Raw genomic sequence first — 22327 nt, 5'->3', positions numbered from 1 at the left:
AAAATAGGGAATACGGATACCCAAAAATTGGCCATTTTCTCATGAGCTTATTAACCTCGGATATTCTCTCGGATCAGAGGCTATACGCACAGAGCCGCAGAGCGCATCTATTTTTCGCATTTTCTGTCAACTCCCTCCAAAACCCTAAAAACACTAAAACCCTGATTTTGGTCTCTCTATCTGCATGGTCTCCTCGCTCTCATCTGCTGCAGCTCTGGATCGCTTGATTTCTCTTGGAGATGGAACAATCTTGGCGCTTTAGGCCGCTTCAAGGTAATATCTGCCCTACCTGTTCAACTTCTCATTTTCCTTTTTGTCCTCATCCACCATTATTCGATCAAAGCGACTTCGGAGGTGAGGGCCTCCGTCGGTTTCCGTTAGAGAACGATCGCCCGTTTCACAGACCCTTTTTCGATCCTTTTCTGGATAACCGGGGCTCCCCGGGGATTTCCCGTCCTCTATCGCATTTTAATGGACATCCTAATTCTATGATGCCGGTTCCCGGGCATCCGAATGATGCATTTGGAAATTCACAACCTTGGCCTAAATATCAGAATCACAATTCAGATAGAGATTCGTTTCGGCAATTTCCTCTCCCGTCACAATTCACAGAATCTGTACTAATGAACGGGGTTCCCAGGGATGGATTTCATCCTCCTCCGTATGATTATGGTGGTAATGAATTTATGAGGGGGGAATTCGTTGAGAACGACAGAATTCATAAGAGAACGAAGGTTGATGAGATGAGTGCCAGCTCTTTTATACAGGGACCACCACCAGTTCGCAACGAGTACTACCCAAAACAAAGTAGAATCTCAGCAGAGGATGAACGGAGATTGAATTTGATTCGTGATCACGGGGGATCACCAAGCGTTGCACAGCCAAAAGGTGTGCTGGGAACAGGCTCGGGTCTCGGTCCTGGGACAAATGAATATTTTCATAAAGATCCACTTCGCGATAGGAGTTTCAACAGCGTTGATAGTGGCGCATGTGCCAAATTTCACGACTGGCCACCGAAGCATGCAAGCAACATGGGAGTGAACGGTTGTCGTGATTCAGGGTTTGGGCCTACTGATCGTGAGGGAGCTCTTTTGCATCCAGAACATGGCCTAGACACGCGGAACCATTCCATGCAAGGCATTGCATATGATGAGAAGGGATTCCACACCGGTGAACACAGGAATGGGTTCCGGTCGGATGTTGAGTATGGTTTCCCCCAAAACAGAGAAAGGGGTACCAATAATGAGTTTACTGATACGCAAAATGAACATTCCATGCACTCTCGTTATGGTCAGACAGAAAATTCCTTGCACCACTCTTTGCAGAGTTATGGGCCTAGAAACATCTCACCAGTTGCCCCTGATTATATTGACCTCACCAGGTATTATCAGGAACCATTGGCTCTTCACGAAGAAGAAGTGTATCAACACAAGAAGGGTGAGTTCAACCAGCAGCCACAAATTCCTCATCAGATGCCTTATCCCACTTCACAAGGTTCCCATGAGACATTCAGTAACCGAGATCTTCAGCGAAATCAACTGAACAAATTTATGCTATCGAAGGAACCCCAGTATCCCCAAGCAGCTAGCTGGCAGGTGCCTTCAGGATCAAACATGCCACAACATGAGCAGGGATCCAATATCCCTGTTGAAAGCTATGCATCTAACACTCAGAATTCCCATTCATATGCATTGCAAAATAGGAATGAAAACAAACATAATCTCAGAGATGCTAGTCAGCCTTTTGAAGCTAAACCTCCACCACCAGCAGATGCTCAGGGATCAGTTGGTTCCCAGCTTTTCCCTGTGGTGGAACAATTTAGTTCACAAAATGTGAACAGACAAGGTGGGTACTCATCATTTTCCACCGTAAATGATGTGGCTTCAACAGTACAAGTGTCTTCTTCCCGGGCATTTGGCACACATCCTCCTCTGCCTCCTTTGCCGCCACCGCCTCTTCCAGTGGAGCCACCAGGGCCACCACCACCACACGTGGAAGTTACAACTTCACCTTCCAAAATATCCTCTTCAATATTTCCTGTTCCCACTAATGCTTCAGCTACTGTGCCTCTGTCACTACACCAACCAGCTCCAGAAGTCCAGCCTTTGGCACAGGCCTATTTTCACAATAAACAACATTTCCATTCTTCAACTGGTTTTATCATGGAGGTATAGTGATCTATACTCATGATTTTTTTAGTTTGTTTTATTTCTCTTGTTTTATTTGATGTTGTTGGGAAAAAAAGGTTAATGTTTTTAACAGAGAATAAGAATTTCCATGTGTGATACATGACGATCATCAAGTCCATTGTTAGTAGTGGCTTGATGTAGGCTGTAGGCACCAATGAACATACTGGAACCTTATCCCATAAATGGACAAAAATGTGAAACTGTTTAAAAACTAACATTCTGGACCAGTTTCAGCACAGCATGTGATGTATATCAATTATCAGGTCTAGTTGTTAGTCTAATAAAGAAATGGGTTTTTTATTAGAAATATATCAAGGCTAACTTTATCAAGGTTAGGCAAAAAAAAAAAAAAAGAATATGAAGATAAGATGCATTCTGGGCTAAGAGCAGCCCAGAATTTATGTTTTCATTTGAGACATAATAGACAAGATTGAATCTGCCTGGTGGGTGGTGCTGATAAAAAAGATTGAATCTGTCTGGTTGTGAGTTTGGTCTGTGGTATTACCAAATATATGCAAAGATCAATAAAATTGGTTCACCTTTTCATTTGCATGATACTTCTTTTGAAATCTGATCCTATTGTTGTGATTATACAATGGAGTGGATCCCATTCAGATGTAGAATTTCTCTTGCACTTCTGCAGGGATCACAAGTCATCCACCAGCCATCATCTAAACAGTATCTGGATGAAGGGAGGCCTTTCCCAGTGAAGCAACCATCTCCAGATAAACCAAAGGCTGTTGATGCTTCTTGCTTATTTAGGAAACCTCATCGAGCTACTCGGCCTGATCATATCGTGATCATCCTTCGAGGTCTTCCAGGTAACTTCATTAGCTTGAAATTGTTTATTACATGCCTTCAGTTAATCTTACCATGACTTGAATGATCTGTCTCAAGCCATCACCAATATCTATATTCATATCATCATCATCATCATCATCTAAGCCTTATCCCAACTCTATGGGGTTGGCTACATGAATGCTGTATCATCATTCTGTTCTGTTTAACACCATATCCATCGTTAAATTATGAGTGCTTAGGTCATTCCTTACTACAACACACCCTTTTTGGTCTGCCCACAGCTCTTCTAGGTTCTAGCCCCTTCAACTTGCAATAGATCGCTTCTTCTTACAGGTGCAGTAGATGGTCTTCCATGCACCTGACAGACCATTTTAGTCTACTTTCTCTCATTTTATCACCTATTGGAGCTTATCCTTTGTTCTGTCAAATGCCTTCATTTCTGACCTTATCCTTTCTTGTTTTTCCACATCTATCTCAGCATACTCATTTCTGCCTCTTGCTTTAGATTGGTTAATTGCTTGTCATAGATTCTCATTTTTGTGCATAATTATTCAAGGTGCTGTTCTAATTCGCAAGGTAAGAAGTAAATATTGAGCCATCTAAATAGAACTGTTGATATTTTGAGGTGGTTTCTCTACATGTTTTTTGCTCCCTTGAAAACATAAAAAACAGATTTTTTTTTTTTAAATGTAAAGATCAAAGATAGATGCATTAGTGAAAAAGCAAAAGTGCGAGGGAGAGATTCCCTCAATACAGCTCTAGGATAACCAGTGCAAAACATCAAGAACTTGGATAAGGGATAGGATGATTACAAACAGAAAGAATCTTTCAAAAGGCGCACACCTGGTGCGCCTGATGCGCCTTGTGCCTCAGCCCAGACATTCATCCTAATAAAATGTCTTCTTAAAAAGCAATTAAAACTATAAAATCATTATTTTTTGTGTGAAAACTAAGAATTTAAGACCTAATGTGGACTTGTTTGGGCTTGCCTCGAGGGGCGTGGCACAAAGGCGGCTCGTAGAATCAGGAATTTAATATGTTTTACATTACATTAGCTACTTGAAGTAATGCAATTGAATGAAAAAAGAGAGTAGAGGTTTTACATGCTTGAAAATGTTTTATATGTTTGATTTTATTTTTAAATTCTCATTTGAATATGCTTTACATCTTATGTTTATGTATTTTAATTTTAGATAATAGGTTTTTTAAAACATTATTTTAAAATTTAAGTTTTTTATTTTTTATTAATATTATGTTTAATATATTTTTTTTGAATTTTCTAACATTTTTTTTTTATTTTTAGCATTTATTTTTGCATTTTTGCACCTTGCTTCAAAAAGGCGCATGCCTCGCCTTGCTCCTTGCGCCTCAGGCGCAAATTGGCCCCTGCACCTTTTTTGCGCCTTGCTCTTTTAAAGCACTGGAAGCATCCCATATAATACTATTCCAATTTGCTACAAAGTGGAAAAATTAAAACCAGCAAATTCCTTGGATATAGATACCCATCTTGCAATGCTTCTTTCCACCGTCGCAAAATCTTTCTTGGATGGGCTAGTGCTGTTATGAAAAGCCCTGTTATTCTTTTCTCCCCAAATGCACCGGCATATAGCAGCTGGGGTGACATTCCATAAGATTCTTCCACGTGGGCTAAAAGTTTTTGATTTCTAGGTGGAGAAAAGGCAGTACAGGTCACAAGCCATGGGGACATACCCATGAAGCACCAAATAGCTTCAGAAAGTAAGACCAAACCTTCATGAAAGGGGTTCTCTTCATAGGAGTTTAAATCGCATGTTTATCACTTTAATTCCAAAAAAGAAAGGGGCAGTGAAGTTGAGTGATTTTAGACCCATCAGTCTAGTGAATAGCATGTATAAGATACTAGCAAAACTTTTGGCAAATAGAATGGGAAAAGTGGTATCAAGTCTGAATGCCGAATCTCAAGGTGCGTTTATCAGAGGAAGATTGATTGTGGATGGAGTGCTTTTTTTTTATTAGCAAAAAAATCTTTCATTAATAACAGAGAAATTAAGATACAATAGATAATGATTGCAGAGGAATAAACTGCAATCTCCAGCAATTAGTTACAATTCTGCCCAATACAATGAAGATCTATTTGCCCCTTGTTTTGCTAGGGTATCCGCCATCCCATTTGCATCCCTTTTGACCCAACCAAACTGAAGTTGAACTTCCTTGCAAGTGTATCAATTTCTTTGAAAATAAATTTGAGCTTCCAAGGTACTGATGTGATGTTTTTGGCCCAAGAGATGACCAATAGTGAGTCTCCTTCTATTTCTAAGTCTGTTGTTCCTATCTGCTCAGCCATCTTTAGACCTTGAAGTAGGGCTAGAGATTCAGCCTGTATTGAGTTACCATAACCTATTGGTCCTGAGTAGAGTGCCACCACCACATCCAGATGATTTCTAAACACACCCCCAATGCCTACCCTTCCAGGGTTGCCAAGAGAACACCCATCAAAGTTCAATTTTAGTTTGTTCAGTGCTGGTGGCTTCCATTCCATGCTTACAATAACTTTGGGTCCATCTGTTTGTACTACTTCAGTCCAATTTCTTAGTATCTCATTTGTGGAGTAGTTTCTGAATATCTCCATGGTCTTCACCCAATGTGCAGTTCTGATTTTTATGGCTTTAATAACTTCCTCCTTTGTTTTGCTTTTTCCTGAAAAGATTCTTAGGTTTCTTTCCTCCCATATAGTCCATACTATAGTTGCTCTCACTGCCTTCCATATGCACTTTCCCCTTTTCTTCTGTTGACACAGGAAAATGGGGCTGAATAGACTTACCACATCCTATGGGGGAGCCCATCTGCATCCAAAGAGAGAACAAACAACATTCCAAATACTAGAAGCAAAAGTGTAGGATAATAGTAAGTGAGTTAGAGTTTCACCACATCCCAAACAAAGGACACACACATGAGGAGAGAGGGAATTGTTTGGTCTCCTTTTCCATAGCACATCACAAGTGTTTACCTTCCATAGGAACACTTCCCAACAGAAAGCTTGTACTTTTGAAGGGATCGGTTTAGACCATATTTCTCTCACTGGGAAGTTTACCCCCATGGGATCAATATGAGTGAGCAAACCAAAGAAAGATGCACAGGAAAATAAACCATCAGAAGTTGGGGATCAAACTCTACAATCAGCTATAGATTGGTCCAAGTAGACCCTCTCAAGTGTTGTGTTACAGGCCCGCGAATAGGATCTCGTCACGGGTCGGTCCACGGGGAAAACCTCATGTTTTCCCTTGTTCCTCCCTTTTCTTGAGCAACCTATCTTGGCGCCTTAATGGTGATTTGTTCAAGAGATCACCAACTCTCCTCTACTCTGTCTTGACTGAGAATTTCGATGCCTCTATTGAATATCATTAGCTCCTTTAAATAGGAGATTACAAGAAGATAAAAATCCCACTTTTAGGAGGACTCCCTGCTGATCTATACTTCTGAATTTAGATAAGAACACTGAACAGATAAGACTCCCTACTAGATAAGATAGAACTGTATCTAGCTAGATAAGATGAGTACACTGAATTAGATAAGATGAGAACACTGAGTTAATCGCCCATTACTGCTGCTGTCCATTAAACTCTGAATTAATCGCCCATTACTGCTGCTGTCCATCACTGTTGCTGTTAGCGGCTGTAAAAGCACCCACAACATGTTGAAATCAACAACACTAGAGACTCACACACATTTTCCCTCAACCCTCTTCTAAAACCAAAATCCCAAGAGATCCCTGACTCTGAAAGCACACCAAACCTAGCAACAGGTTTGTTTTTATAGTTTGATAAAGAGTAGAGGTCTGGGAATTTGATCATAAGAGGCACATCCCCAATCCAAAGGTCTTCCCAGAATAAAACTTTGTTGCCACAACCAACATCAAACCTGATAAATTGAAGAAAGGTTAGATATACCTCAAAGATTGCCTTCCAGGGAGAGGATGGAGCTGCATTGGGGGCTAATTTTGCATCCCAACTGTTATCTGCTTCACCATGTAAGCTTTTAATGACCCTGTGCCACAACCTTTCTTCCTCACAAGGGAATCTCCACAGCCATTTCCCTAGAAGGGCCTTGTTTCTCTTTAATAGGTTCCCTATACCTAATCCACCCTGGTCCTTAGGGTAACAAACTTGCTCCCATTTAACTAAATGATCTTTCTTTTCATCACCTGGTTCCCACAAAAAGTCCCTCATAATCTTCTCCAATTTCCTAGCTATTTTCACTGGGATCTTAAAGGTGGAAAGGAAATAGGTGGGTAGGTTTGCTAGGCATTCCTTAAACTGGCTTCATCACAGCTTGCCTAAGGCCATGTGAATTAGAAGTTCTTGGACTACATGTTAAAGATGATAAATTTCGGCGAGAAATGTAGAAATTGGATAAAGTGTGCTTATCTTCCTCATCGTTCTCAGTGCTTGTAAATGGGAGTTCTTTCGGGCTGTTTTGGAGTTCTAGGGGTCTAAGACAAGGGAATCCCCTCTCCCCACTGTTATTCATCTGTTTGACATAAGCCCTCTCTAGGCTTGTAGAGAGAGCCCGTCTGGGAGGGCCAGTGGAAGGTTTCTAATTAGATAATGGGGATGTGGAGATTGCTCTGCTGCAATTTGCAGATGACACTCTTTTTTCTGTGATGATTCTTGGGAACAAATTTGGACTGTGAAGGCAATTTTAAGTTGGTTCGAGGTGGTCACTTGTTTGCATATTAGTATTCTAAAGAGTGAAATAGTGGCTGTTGGGGAAGTTATAAACTTGGAAGTATGGGCTGAATGATTGGGGTTGCAGAGTTGGCAAACTCCCAACAAAATATTTGGGTATGCCTTCAATTATCAAAAAAAAAAAAATTGGGTATGCCTTGGGTGAAAATTGTAAATCCAACACCATTTGGGAGTCCATTGAAAAAATTGATAGAAAATGGCTTCTTGGAAGACCAAATACTTATCAAAAGGGGGTAAAGTCACTCTAATTAGAAGTTTGTTGTCTTCCCTTCCCGTTTATTACTTGTCTTTGTTCCCAATTCCGGCAAGTAGGGCTGTTGTGTTAGAAGGAAAGATGAGAGACTTCCTGTGGTGGGGGTGAAGGAGTCAAAATGCCATCTGGTGAACTGGGAGAAAGTTTGCTGCTTCAGGGCAAGTGGAGGTTTAGGGATCAGATCAGTAAAAACACTGCCTCGTTAGGGAGGTGGTTGTGGAGCTTCAATGACCAACCGAATGGTCTGTGGAGAAGGTTAATTGTATCCAAGTATGGTTCCAGCAGCAGGGAGTGGGAGAAAGAAGTAAGATCCTCTTATGGGTGTTCAATTTGGAAGGCAATTCAGAAAATTCATCCACAACTTTTGAAGGGTATAAACTATAAAGTATGAAGAGGGCAATGGTCAAAGGATTCTTTTTTGGAAGGGTTATTGGTGTGGGGAGGGTCTAATTCCCTGATCTGTTTGAGATTTCTATAAATAAGGACACAACAGTGGCTATTGTTCGGAGAGGAAAATGGGCATTGTATTTGGAACCCCCAATTCTGGAGGAATTTAAATGACTGGGAGGTGGCTTCTGGACCAGGGGAGGACAAAAGAAAATGGTCATTTGTGAAATCAGGTACCTTCTCTGTAAAATCTTTTTACAACAGCTTGATGAGGGAGGACCTTTCTTCCTTTCCAAGTGACAGGATTTGGATAAGGATTATTTTGTCTAAACTGGCTTTTTTTTGTTTGGTCTGCAGTGTTGGACAAGATCCAAACTAGGGACAATTTAGTTAAAAGAGGTATAGAGGTGGCAGATATGGCTAGCACACTACGCAATGGAGGTGTGGAACAATGATTTAAAAGGCACGCTGAGGCGCGCCTAGGCGCACAGGCGAGGCGTATTTTAGAGTAGGTGCCTTGCCCAGGTCCTAGGTGCAACAATGTGCCTTGGCCTAGGCGTGTGAGAGAGCCATCCAAGATCTGCCTACCATCCACAAATGCACCTTGAGAAGGAGACATGAGCATGCCCAAGACTATATCTCAATCTGTTGGCTAGTACCTAAAAATCAGTTTATATATGCTACCTATCAAACTGATGGTTCTGAAGTCCTTTATGTCCACTGCACCACTTATATTAGGAATTAAAGACATAAAAGTTGCATTTGCTTTTGGTGTCAGAGTCACATTAGAGTGGAATTCCCTTATCACTGCCATGAAATCATCCTTCAGGATTTCCCAACAATTCTTGTAGAAAGCTAATGGGAAACCATCTGAGCCAGGGGCCTTATTCTCATTCAAATCTTGTAGTCCTTTTAAGAACCTCAGCTTATTGAAAGGAGATTCCAATTTGTCTCTCTCATCTACAGGGATACTGCTAAAAGGAGATAAAAAAAAAATAAATCTTTGAAGTTCTTAACTATAGCCTTTGTTATCTATCACTTGTCTACTATCATCTGTCCTTTAATTTTGATTTGAGATATGTTATTGCAATGGGGTATGTCATTGTCTACTTTATGGAAAGAGCAGTGTTCTTGTCTCCCTCTTTTAGCCAAATAGCTTTAACCTCTGTTGCAAGCAATTTCCTCCATAATGGCTAGCCTAGAGAACTCATCCATTGCCAAATCTCTTTCCCTTTTTTATTTTTCAGCATCCAATAGCACATTCGATTCTTCTTTCAGATCAAGAATGAAGAAGAGAATTGCTTGGCTAGTGTGGACCTGATCTGGGCATTTAGTGGGTCAATTTTGGTAAAGATGTTGCTGAAGCAAAAGTCTTGGCGTTGTTGTTGGGCTTGAGATCTGTGGTGGCTCTTAACATCACTGAGTTGGTGGTGGAAGGTGACTCCAAGAATGTAATCAGTTGGATAAAAAACAATAAGGACTAAGGAGGGCTCTTGGAGATTCAGATTCAAATGCATTTTTAATGAGATTTTGGAAATCGTGTCTAACTTGATCTGTCATTTTAGATGGACTCCTAAATAGCTGAATTATGTGGTTGATGGTTTGGCTAAGTCAAGGGTGGGGAGGGATTTTTTGCATGGTGACTCTTGTCACTCCTCAATGCCTCCCTAAATTCTAGAGGTCTTTTTGGTTATTGGTCATGTTTGGCATTGCTGTTCATCTCCTCATGTACATCCTTTTCCCCTTTTTTTGCAATGAAATGAAAGTTACCCTTTTCTCAAAAAAAAAAGAAGAAAAGAATTGCTTGAATGTATCGTCCAAACAGGATTCATGTAGCCGGTCCCATATATTTGGGATAAGGCATGGATGTTGGATATAATGTGAGACAAAAAATTGAAGTAAATTAAAAACATTACTCAACTTATCATGATTGTGTATGTCAAAACTTAAAGTGCATGCTTTGTTTCTAGGAAGCGGCAAAAGCTACTTAGCCAAGATGCTTCGTGATCTTGAGGTTGAAAATGGTGGTGATGCGCCAAGAATTCACTCCATGGATGATTATTTCATGACTGAAGTTGAAAAGGTGAACTACTACTTTCATTTCTTTTTTTTGCTGATGTCTAGCATAGTTTTTTTCTGTGATAAAAAGTTTATTTTCTGCACATTGAACTATGTTTCTCTTTTCCTTTTTCTCTTCTGTCTTAAAATATTGATAAAATATAATTTGTATAAACTATTTGCCACTATCTTGAAGGTTGAGGAGAGTGAGGGTTCAACTTCAGGGAAAGGAAAGAAACGCATTACAAAGAAGGTCATGGAGTATTGTTATGAACCAGAAATGGAAGAGGTAATCCTGACCATCATTTTTGGAACACTATAGTCATAGTTCACCACTCGTGTGGATAGCTTGCATTAATCTTCTCATTTGATTCTCTTCCGATTCTTTTTATGTAGTATAGACTAGCCAGTTGGCAGATAACATAAAACACTTTCTTATAACCCAAGTTTGTGTTAGCAATGAAAGTATTTGGCATGTGGTTCTTATAGATGTTTGCATTGTAAGAAAGATGAAAAAGGAAAGAACTCTAGTTGATATGTGGTTATTTCGATTTTTGGCTTTTATTATGGTTTCAACATTCAACCATTGAAATTATCTATGCTATAGGCTTACCGGTCAAGCATGTTGAAAGCATTCAAGAAGACTGTTGAGGAGGGAATGTTCACGTTCATAATTGGTATGAATCTTATGTGGAGAAACTGGAAATTTTTATATGAACCTTTACATTTCTGACCCTTTCTCAGCATTTTTCTTAATAATTTATTTTTTTTGCAAATATCTGTACTTTGCTAGCATTTTTATTATTTATTATTTGTTTTGGAGACTGGTATAGACTTGTGTGCAGTGTTAATATTTTAACTAATTCAGCATTACATTTTCATTTGGTTGGAAAAATTGAAAAACTAACTTAATTTGTTGAAAGGTGCCTACTTTTTGCATTTAGTTGCTTGCCTTTGGTGCTAAAATGGCTGCATCTAAGACATATTGGTTTATTTAGACCAGTCTTGTGTCTCATCCATATTCCTCTTAGGTGCATGGTATTAAGTGAATTCTTCCTCATTCAAAAAGATCAAAATGTGCCTATAAAGGAATTGATGAAAAGCTCTCCCAGTCCTAGCTCATTTATAATTAAGCAAGTTCGATATTTCAGTATGGTTATAGATACAGTGGTGGGGTGCAGTGCATGTGCACTGTTTTCATTTTCACTAACTACAGATGCAGTTTTGTTCGGCAATTGACCCATTTGTTGCTGGTATGTGTGCCTCGTCTTAGTGGATGACCGCAATCTGCGGGTAGCTGATTTTGCTCAGTTTTGGGCAATTGCAAAGGTATATCCTCGATTCTTTCTTGTTTACAACCTTTGTGAGTATCTTTCTTTTATCTTTTCTTCTTTTTGTCTAGAACATGTTCGGCAGTTCTGAGACCAATCTTCATCATGTATAGATTCTCTAGTAGTTGGACACATCATGTTCATGTCTTGCATTTACTTGCTAGTTGGCTAATCATGATTGCACATTTGCACCACCTTCTTAACACTTAATAATAGTCCAAGTCATTATATCTTTTTTGATCAGTAACTGGAGCGTCCAACTTGTTAGATACTCATTTTTTAATGCCTCTTCCTTTCTTTTCTTCTATTACGATTTCGCTAAATTCTTTTGCTGTGTTTTTTCCTTTTGCATGCCCGTGGACGCATCATATACATAAAAAATAGATTCTTAGCTTGTGTCATGTGTTGGTCTTTTTTAATAATTGAGTCAAGTGTTTCCTGTTACCATGATTTAAAAATTGATAAGGTCATAGAGAAGGGTGACTGCATGTTCCCATGTGGAAACCAGGGAAGATCTGTAGGCGTGCAGTTCAGAAGTTATAGAAGTTTCTATTGTCCGCATGGATACTGTGAGGTTTTCTTGGTTTTATGGTCCCAGACGAGGCCTCTTGAAGTGTTAGTTGCTTTTGTTCAACTTCATCTCTTGGAACTTAAGAGTTACAATGATTGTTGGGGGATGACCAAATATTATGATGTTGAACATGACAGAATGTTATGGTTGTTTTTGCAAATTGAGTCTCGTTTTTTTGTCTTGCAGACAGAAGGTAGACATGTTTCATGACATTATGTGGCCTAGTATTAAGCATTATTACCTACAATCTGTGTTATACTTGATATGTTTGCATGCTTTGTTGCATTTCTTAATTGATTCAAGAATTTGATGCTCTTTTTTATTAGGCAGATTTTTGGTTTCCTTGTGGTTGAGGCATTACTAGTCAGTTAATATTCTTTTGTTATGAAATAATCCAGTTAATTCCCTATTCTTTCTTTCTTCTTTTCTTCATTTAGGGTCCATTTGGTTCGCAATCGGAATCGGAATCAGAATCAAAATCCTCCGGAATCGGAAACGGAATGGTTCATTCCCATAGTCTGTTTGGTTCAGACAGGAATGGGAATGAGAATTAAAATCAGCAGGAATGGGATTTCATTCCCAAGGGAGGGGCAGGGAATGGTCATTCCCTCAAATGGGGGAATGCCATTCCAGCAGGAATGGGAATGGGATTCCGATTCCGCCCAATCAAACAGTTGGAATTGGAATAACCCATTCTGATTCTGATTCCAGACCCCTATTCCCGCGAACCAAACGGGGCCTTAGTCATTATGTATTTTGGTTAGGCTGTTAACAATCTTAGCTATCCAATTAGGCAAAATTTCCCCTTCTGAATAAGCAATTATGTTTCCATTGATCACTATTCCTTTTCTTGAATTCATTCAGTCTCAAACTTTATTGGTAATAAGATGTTTGGCCAGGTCATCTTGGCTTGCCTAGAAGCCAAGCGGTTTGTTGTTGTTGTTGCCTTTTTCTTCTCTGTGGGGAAGGGAGAGGCTCAGTGTTGCCTGATTTTCATACCTAATGCTATAATGTAAATTTCTTTTTTGTTATCCAAAATAGAAGAAAGAAAAAGTGTTTTTACTTTTGCATGTTGGTATGGCTTGGGACCTCTTAATACTACTAGAGTACTAGTTACTAGTAGTCAACTTGGCCTTTTGCCTTTTTGCTTTGGTGATTGCACAAACTTTTTTTTTTTAAACTTTTTACTTTTCCATTTTTTTGTGGTTTGATGTGAAGTGAATGTTATCAGTATACATTTGAAAATTGTGTACAAATCTTTCTTTTATACTTGTACACCTTTATTTTATTAATACAAATCTTACATTACCTTTCAGAAAAAAAGGAAAATTGTGTACAGGCCAGATGATGTGGGAACCTTCATCTACAAGATAAAACAGGATGTAGAAAGAAACAAGATGAGTGCTTCATGAATCACAATCTTCTCAAGATGCCTTCAGAATTTCTCTGTTTTGTTCTTTCCAGATACACCACAAAACCACTAAAAAAGTAATCCTCCATAAAATATTGGAGAAACTGAGAATACCTGAAAGTAGTTTAGCTAGAGCTCTCCAATTCATCCTGAAAATGAAAGGAAAATATCGGAGAAACTGAGAAACTACTTCTGACGTTTTTATGAAGCATCTTTTTAACTATGCACTATCTTAATGTTCATGTACTTTTTTTCAATTTGCAGTACTTATTGCTATCTTGTTATACTAATATGCCTGCAATGGTGCCTACCTACTGAAATTTATGGGACATGCATATCCATCTTATAACATACATCTCGAACATTTCTGTCTCTTACAAGGAGAAAGAAAGTGTACCTTTTGCTCTTGGAAGAAGCATAAATAAGCGATTGGTATAAAATAAGTACTATGTTGTTGAGGTTAAACTTGACGAAATATTTGGTAGTTTTGTTATGTTGTTTTATTGGTTTAGGGGTTTCCCTTGATGTAGTTTTTTAGGGTGAAACCTCTTCACATGTTTGTAATCTATTCTTTTTTTCTTTTAATGAGTTTTGTTAAGAGTTGTTCTGCATGTCTTCTCCTTGGGCTCTTTGTGTGTGTTCATTTGTGTTTGTATTGGTTAATTACCAATAAGCATGACCATGTTTTTGATGGTTTTGTTATGGTGTTTCATGGTGTTGGGGTTTCTCTTGATTTTAGCGTTTTGAGGTGAAATATCTTCACCTGTTGGTAACCTTTTTTCTTTTAATGAATTTTGTTAAGAGTTATTCTGTATGTCCTCTCCTTGAGCTCTTTGTGTGTGTTCATTTGTGTCTGTATTGGTTAGTTACCGATAAGCATGATCATAATTTTGATTTATAGTAATAATTTGGTAGTTTTGTTATGTTGTTTCGTTAGTGTTGGGGTTTTCTAGATGTAGTGTTTTGGGGTGAAATCTCTTCATCTGTTTGTAACCTTTTTCCTTTTAACGAGTTTTGTTACTAGTTGTTCTGCATGTCTTCCCCTTGAGTTCTTTGTGTGTGTTCATTTGTCTCTGTATTGGTTAATTACCAATAGACACGTTCACATTTTTGATTTATAGTACTAATGGTTATCTTTAAATGTTTAATAATATTAATATGTATTTTTGAAGCCACATGCAACAGTTGCTTGGGAAAGGCACACTTGTTATCTCTTTTCATGCTTTGTGCATTTATTTTTATATCTTTTCTAATTATTTATGGTTTTTGTATCAGAGGTCAGGCTATGAAGTGTTCTTGCTAGAAGCTACATACAAGGATCCCATGGTGAGTTTCAGTTGCCATCATGTCATGTTGTTGTTATTTTGTCTTCATTATTTCTGTATCGCAATGTATGACCTTGAACTATTCTCTAGTGATTGTAATTAATTTAAAAATTATTATTTTATTTTTTATCAATTATTTTCAATCTTGGTCCGTTGTTTGATAGTGGCCTGAAGTCTAATGAAGAATGCCATGTTTTGCTTTGCAAAACTTGGTTAATAAAATAAAAGTGAAAAAAATGCATACACGCATGAACTGAGTTACTGCTTTTTTTGCTCAATAATAGCAAATACTTGTATCAGTTTTTGCTCATTAATTTAATAAAATGAATTACTTATAAAAAAGAGATAGAAATAAGTGTACAACAAAAGAATTACAGAAGTAAATGTCAGTCAATGAGAGATAAAATCTCTAATCTCTCCCCCAAGTGTTCCCACATTTACAAGAGTGCCCAGAACATAGATTCTCTCCCAACTCCTTGTTTGGCTAAAACATCAGCAAATGAGTTGGCACAATGTTTAATCCAATTGAAGGAAATTTCCATATCTCTTGTCAACCACCTGACTTTCTTCTTTTCATTACTGTATATCCAAAGCTTTGAATCCTTTCCTTGTAACCAGCTTACTACCAGTTTGGAATCTCTGTCAATGACCAGCTTCCTAATGTTCAAATCTTTTGCTCTTTGAACACCTTCCAACAGAGCCAACACTTCTGCTCTAAGAGAGTCTCTCTTCCCTGCTGGTCCTGAGAAAAGAGATAGAATCTTGCCCCCCTCATGTCTGAAAACCCCACCAATACTAGAAATACCTGGGTTTCTCATGCTGGTGCCATCAAAATTAAGTTTAATGAACCCTCTTTCCAGAGTGGACCAATGGTAATTGGAGATGGACTTAGTTGAGCAGGATTCAGCCTCTTCCTTCCACTTTCTTAAGAACTTATTTGGGACTCATGAAGTCTATTGAGTTTTGTTAATCCTCAGTCCATGGGCATATCTTGGTGGTTGGACATGAGGTCAGAGCCCATGGTAATGGGCTGGCCTGTCAGCTAAGCCGTGCTTATCTGATAACCCAATGTCCAGCACATTTTAGGCCTGTATTTGAAGTTCTAAATGGAGGTAAAAATCTGTACTGCAACTGGACTTCTTTACCCAACTATAGATTCTATTTCTGCATCTTTTTTGTATTGCCTCTTAAGCTGTTGTATTGTCCTTTTTAATGGCCTCTCTTCTTGAGTCAATAATGCTGTCATTTTATACTTATCTATTAGTGTGAGGTGTATTAAGTACAATGTGAATCTCCTTTCTGGAATATAGGGCTGTGCGGCTAGGAATGTACATGGTTTCACCGCATATGACATACAAAAAATGGCAGATCGATGGGAAGAAGCTCCACCTTTATATTTACAACTTGACATCCAGGTTTGTCACAGTTCTATTGTTCTGATACTCAAACATGGGGAAAGCACTGCATTCTTACTTTAGATGTCTCTTTTTTGTTAACTACGATAAAAATGTAATTTGTGTGTAATTAACTTCTAATACATTTTCTCCCATTATATGACAGTCATTATTCCATGGGGATGATCTTAATGAGAGTGGCATCCAAGAGGTAACTTAATTTGATGTTACAGTTACCTATTTGTTATTTCATTATAGTTCAATGTGACTGAATTGGCTCATTCTAGCTGGATCAGTAACTTTGGTAATTCTATTTGGATGAGGAAGTACAAAATGTACTCTGTTGCTACCAGTTTGTTCTTTTCACTAATGTAGTTGGTATGCATGACTTGAATAAGTAGGACGAAACCATTCATAATCCAGTATGTTCTTGTCCCTTGCTTGGCTATGAGCTAGAGCATTTGCTGATCTCCCCACCCACTGTACTCCCACAGGCATATTTCGTGTCAGCCGTTTAAATTTCTTGATTTCATTCTTGGACCATCATACAGCTTGCTCTGGGTTCTTCAGCCACCCTACCACCACCTTGGAATCCACTTCGATTAAAAGTTTGTACACCTTATTGATTTGCAAACTGCACCCCTTGTAAGGCAGCTAATACTTCTGCCCTACTAGAGTCCCCAAACCCCACAGGACCTGAGAAAAAGATTACGACCTCTCCTAGTTCATTTCTCAAGGGACTTCCTGCTCTAGAAGAACCTGGATTGCCTTGACTGCTCCCATCAAAGTTTAGTTTCAAAGATCCTCCAGGAGGGGGTACGGGTACCCTGTACCCTATCCAACTTGTGAATACCCTATTTTTTGTAGATGAGCATCTAACTACTACTGGCCAACTTCTTCAAATATCAGTAAAAGAAAATTTGTGTAAAGTCTTTAACCAAAGTATTACCCTATTCAGCACACTTCTTTATCTCTTGACTGCTTGTCTCCTTTTGTGAGATGATTCTTGCATTTCTTTCTTCCGACATTTTCCTAATCAAGGCTTCCCTTGCACATCTCCACATAATCCTTCCAATTCTTTTAGTCAAGGAGAGAAAAGAAGTCTTTAACCAAAGTGGTAAATTCTATTGTTTTAGGTGCATGTATGGTATTTATGGATTAAATCAAGGTAAAATCACTTTCCTATATATCTCTCTCTCTCTCTATATATCCTTTTAGTATATGTAATATTTATTTTTTTGACAAGTTTGTAAAAAAATAGAAATAATCTTATGATTTATGATATCATTACAGTTTGTAAGACATTGTGTCTAGGAAATTAGAAACAAGCTCAGATTGTTTGGAATCTGGTTATATATTAGTTTATGAAGGGAGAAAACACCAGTATATTTTTAAAGGAAAAAATTCTGAGCCAATATTGTTGAAGGTGAAGAGTTTGATGTATTTTTGGGCTCCATTTTTTGTGGAGCTTGATGGGCCGGATTCTCCATTTTATGCAATGATTGGCAGAAAACAATTTTCGGTTCCCCTACTGTTGTGTAATTGTATATTTATTTTTTTGACAAGTTTGTGAAAAAATAGAAATGATTTTTGTTTTTCAATATAGGGATATAATAACATTTTAAAAAAAGAATTACTTGGAAAAATGTGCTGCATGACTAGCTATACTCTATTAGAGGGGACAAGTTCTTACAAAGAAACACTAACTTGCTTCGTAGCTTGTCTCTACCGAACTCAAACTCAAGGACTAATTGGGCTTGGCTACATGAACACAAATCTTGTTCTGCCATTGCACTCTCTATATTGCCATATCCTCAGCCGCCAATCAAGAAACAGAGCTTTTTGTTGGGGGGCATTCAGTAATGGAAAAGGAAATATGTTTGCAATAGGGAAGGTGTTTCAACCAGGGCAGAATTGAATGATGTACTACAAGGGTTAAGAAGGGCAAAATTATAGAACTACAGGAACCTCATCCTTGAAGGTGGTTCACATATCAGTACAAGGTGGCTGGAAAGAAATCAGGACTGGTCTTGGATGTACAGACACGATCTTAGGGAATAGGGAGATTAAAGAGCTAATGAGGTAGATAAGAGTACGCATCAAATTGGTATCTCAGTCTGCAAACCTTAGCAGGTGGTCTGGCCAAGGGGCAACAAAAAACCAGATTTTGTGGGGTGTCATACCCCACAGGGGGGAATTGTAAATGAGGCTTTATAGGTGGTTAATGGAGGCGACATTAAAGGCAACCAGCATTGCACAATTTATACAGCTTATTAATATTATTCATTATCAATAAAATTTTAAACAGATACTAATTAAAAAAGCAGAGCTATGTCCTTGACCATATTATAGGCTTTAGATTCCCTTCCTCAACCCATGTCCTCTTTGGCCTTTTCTTGCTTTTTACTGTCTTCTATTTGCACCAAACAATTCCTCAGTGTTGCAGTTATGGGTTTGCTTTGCACATGGCTAGATCATCTCAATTACTTTCTCTCATCTTGTCATATATTTTACATGGATTAGCTTACAGTGAAAGTTAGTCCTGCAGGTGATCCTGCATAATAATAAGTTTTAGAAATCTCATGGCAGTATCTATGTTTCATGGTAAATACATCGTTTTAAAATTGGAGTCAATAACAAATGTATTGTCTGTGTTAAATAAAAACTTAGTTGTTTTTCTCCTTAGCAAATTCTAACATTCCATTCCAGGTGGACATGGATACGGAAGAAGTGCCTTGTGATGAAGGTCTAACTGGGTTGCAGCAAAGAGAATTTCAGAAGATCATAGAGTCAAGTGGAGTTGATCGTGGACCTGATGGTACAATTTATGTTCAATCTGGATTTTTTCCATATATTTAACAAATCAAATGTCCTTTTCTTTAGATACTATACTCTTTTCTTGTGAGCTAAGTAGCATGCTGCTCATTATCTGAGGTTGTCATATGGAATATGTATTTTTATGCAACTCTTATAACAGCCTACCTTTTGCATCAGAAACACTTACTCTTTTTGTCTTTTAAGGTAGTGAATTAACAAGAAAAATAAAAGTTTCTATAAATTAAACATAATATTATTAAAAATTAATTGAATAAGGAATAACTCTAATCAAGAGTGATTATTTCCGTTATATAATCATATGACCTGACTGTTATCCTCTTTTGGCAATCTTAAGAATGTAACTGTCCAAAGATGAGTAAGTATTTGAAATATGATGAGTATAGCCTAGAGTAACAAAATGTTGGGTATACATTTGAGATTTGTTAGATTTTACATAACCATGAATATCCATTCTTATGATAATCTTTTAATGCATTGCATATTTAATGGTTTTGATGAATATTTTCTCCTTTGTGGTTCATGTGTTTAATTCATGTTTCCTTTTCACTCACAATTTTCCTTCCAACTATTCACAAAGCAAATAAATAAATAAAGTTAAAAGAAAGAAGGAAAGATAAGAGAGAATTTCTTGTTCTTAATCCCTGAGAGTTGGGGGCTGATGTTTGTTTCTGGGTTACACTGTTACACGGGGCCAAATTTGTATGAAAATTTTGTTATGCATGAATCCTTTTTCTTTTTTGGGGTCGAAGTTAGGCATGATTCTATGTCATATGCTTGTAGCATGTGGATATGCTTCATGTGCCACATTTGCTTCAAGCGAAACTCTAATTAAATTTCTAAAATACTAGGATTTCAAGTATTATAGAATATGTGATCAACCTTCCACCAAGCAACATCACCTTCCAGTCTGCAAATGCAACACCTTCTTAATTCTGCATTCTAACCACAAAAAAGCCTCTTGATATTCTACTGATATAGGTATGCATTGTGAACCATTCCATATAGTTTTATTTTTCTGTACTTACTGTGTTCTTTTATGTTTCTATCATGATATTGTTTAGGTCTTTTGAAGGATGGAGAGAGGTGGGCTGAAGGAGATGATCCAATAGAAGTAAAAGAACTAGGAAGGAGTAAATGGTCAGATGATGTGGATGAGGATGATACTGAGAAGTCAGAGGGTCCTAAAGGCAATTCAAATGCACTTTCTGGGTTGATTCAAGCATATGGAAAGGGAGACAAGTCTGTTCACTGGGGTGACCAGGCATGTATTACCATTCCACACTTGATATTCATACAATGCCTTGTATGTCTGCCTACACAAACGTTTTAGTTTAGGGTGCGGGCTTTTAACACAAGCTCTGCAAGGCCCAAATGAAATAGCATTTTTAGTTTTTAATGGGCTGGGCTTCTGTGTAAACTCATCTTTATTGCAATAAAGCCATGCTTCGGACAGCAACCTTATTATTGCAATTTATTTGCTACAAAAATATTATTATAATTTACTTGCTGCTACCATTGTTTTTCTTTTTCAGGCTGGAAAGGCAGGCTTTTCAATAGGCGCAACAAAAAAGTTATCTTTAGTAATTGGGCCTGGTGCCGGCTACAACTTGGTCAGTTATCCAGCTTTTTTCCCTCTTGTTTTAGTGCAATCAGCTTATTTTGCAAGTTCTGTTTCTTTCTTTCTTTCTTTTTTTCAAGTTTCTTACTAACAAGTAACAACTTGACCGGTCTGAGATGATATACATATGAGAGGGCTTACACTGAGATTTTTCCATCCCCTTTCCCAACCCAAAATGTGCCCCTATCACTTTCTGGAACCCAGTCATAAGCTCTTTTCTTCTTTTTCTTTTGAAGAAAATATTTGTTTTGAAACTCAAAGCTTGGTTCTGGAGACTGTATGAATGTGTGTATTTTAAATGCTTATGTTACCTTCCTTTCTGGTTATAAGCTTACAACTAGATTATTTTTCCTCCAATTGCAGAAGTCAAACCCATTACTTGAAGAAGATGAGGCAAGTGCAAATGAATCAAGTAAGGAATCAAATAGGCGAAGCATGTTCCAAGAGCAACTTCGTGCAGAGCGTGAGTCCTTCCGAGCTGTGTTTGATAGAAGGCGACAGCGAATTGGTGGATTTGAAATGGAGGATGAATAGTAATGCTGACTAGTACCCGCCATGGAAGGTATATACATGTTATAATGCCGAGAAATTTAAGATTGGGTCATTGGGAGAGGTAATGAATGTGTTATTATCGGCTAGGCTTCTTTCCATCAGCCAATGCTTGTACAGATGGAGATATGCCTCTTCTTGCTGAACCCCCGCCAGTTTGTTGGGATATTTGGAGTGAGGTTATGAGTTATGACAAATAATTGTTCCTTCCTAAGATTGTCATTGAAGCTGAATTCTCTAGAGCTGGTAAACTTGTTGAAGAATCCAAACTTGTGCTCCCTGTTGAGACTAGAGACTTCAAAGATCTGTAGAAAAGTTGCGGTCTTCCTAGAAGTTTTTTAGTCTTTAAATTTCTATTTTACCAACAGGTCCAGAGTCGCATACTGTATCATGCATGTGGTATGCTGCAATGAGTGTTGATGGTCTTTGTATTTTTCAAGTCCATGCTGATTGTAAAGGCGGTACCCCTGCTGACTTTCTCTTTTGCCATTTAATTAAAATTTCTCAAGTATCCTAAAAAAAGGATGGTCTGTTCCTGTTGGTCATACATATTCCTTTTTCACTTTTGGCTGTAAAATCTGTAATGCATTTTCTAGAAACTAAGATATTTCAGTCCTGAGCTTGTACTTGTAATGATTCTTGCTATGATGCCTCAGTAGACATTTTTCTCTACTGATGCCTCGGTGATGTATTATCCAGCATGGTTTAAAGTATCAAAATGAGACTCTGCCAATACGTATTTCTAATAAATTCCAATACATTATTTCTAGTAGCTGGCGTAAATTGTTTGCTTGTTCTTCCAATTAAATTGTTAAGAGGTTTGTCAATGGTTAGCCTGCATCGGTCTTGTTATCAGATTGTATGATTTTAAGCTTTAG

At 38.0% G+C, this 22327-nt stretch overlaps 1 protein-coding gene across 3 annotated transcripts; it reads left to right on the top strand.

The window, feature by feature from the left end:
• LOC104596878 (P-loop containing nucleoside triphosphate hydrolases superfamily protein) lies at positions 1-22218 on the top strand. 3 transcript variants are annotated; one of them, XM_010258207.3, is made up of 14 exons: positions 1-2168; positions 2833-3010; positions 10325-10437; positions 10609-10701; positions 11020-11089; positions 11686-11741; positions 15001-15051; positions 16361-16465; positions 16611-16655; positions 19154-19262; positions 20344-20543; positions 20815-20892; positions 21264-21462; positions 21540-21773. In XM_010258207.3, exons 1-13 carry the CDS (start codon positions 240-242, stop codon positions 21432-21434), a joined length of 3198 nt encoding a protein of 1065 aa, XP_010256509.1. In that variant the 5' UTR covers positions 1-239; the 3' UTR covers positions 21435-21462; positions 21540-21773. The 3 variants fall into 3 exon arrangements, with proteins under 3 accessions (XP_010256509.1, XP_010256505.1, XP_088756202.1); XM_010258203.3 differs by having other exon boundaries at positions 21264-22218; XM_088900076.1 differs by lacking the exons at positions 20344-20543; positions 20815-20892; positions 21264-21462; positions 21540-21773 and adding an exon at positions 20131-20279.
• Positions 22219-22327: the final 109 nt, after the last annotated feature.

This window comes from Nelumbo nucifera, chromosome 3, assembly GCF_055504915.1.
Source record: "Nelumbo nucifera cultivar China Antique chromosome 3, China Antique-T2T, whole genome shotgun sequence".
Classification (NCBI taxonomy): Eukaryota; Viridiplantae; Streptophyta; class Magnoliopsida; order Proteales; family Nelumbonaceae; genus Nelumbo; species Nelumbo nucifera.
Note: the sequence above shows the minus strand (reverse complement) of the source record. Positions and strands in the feature narration are given on the sequence as shown.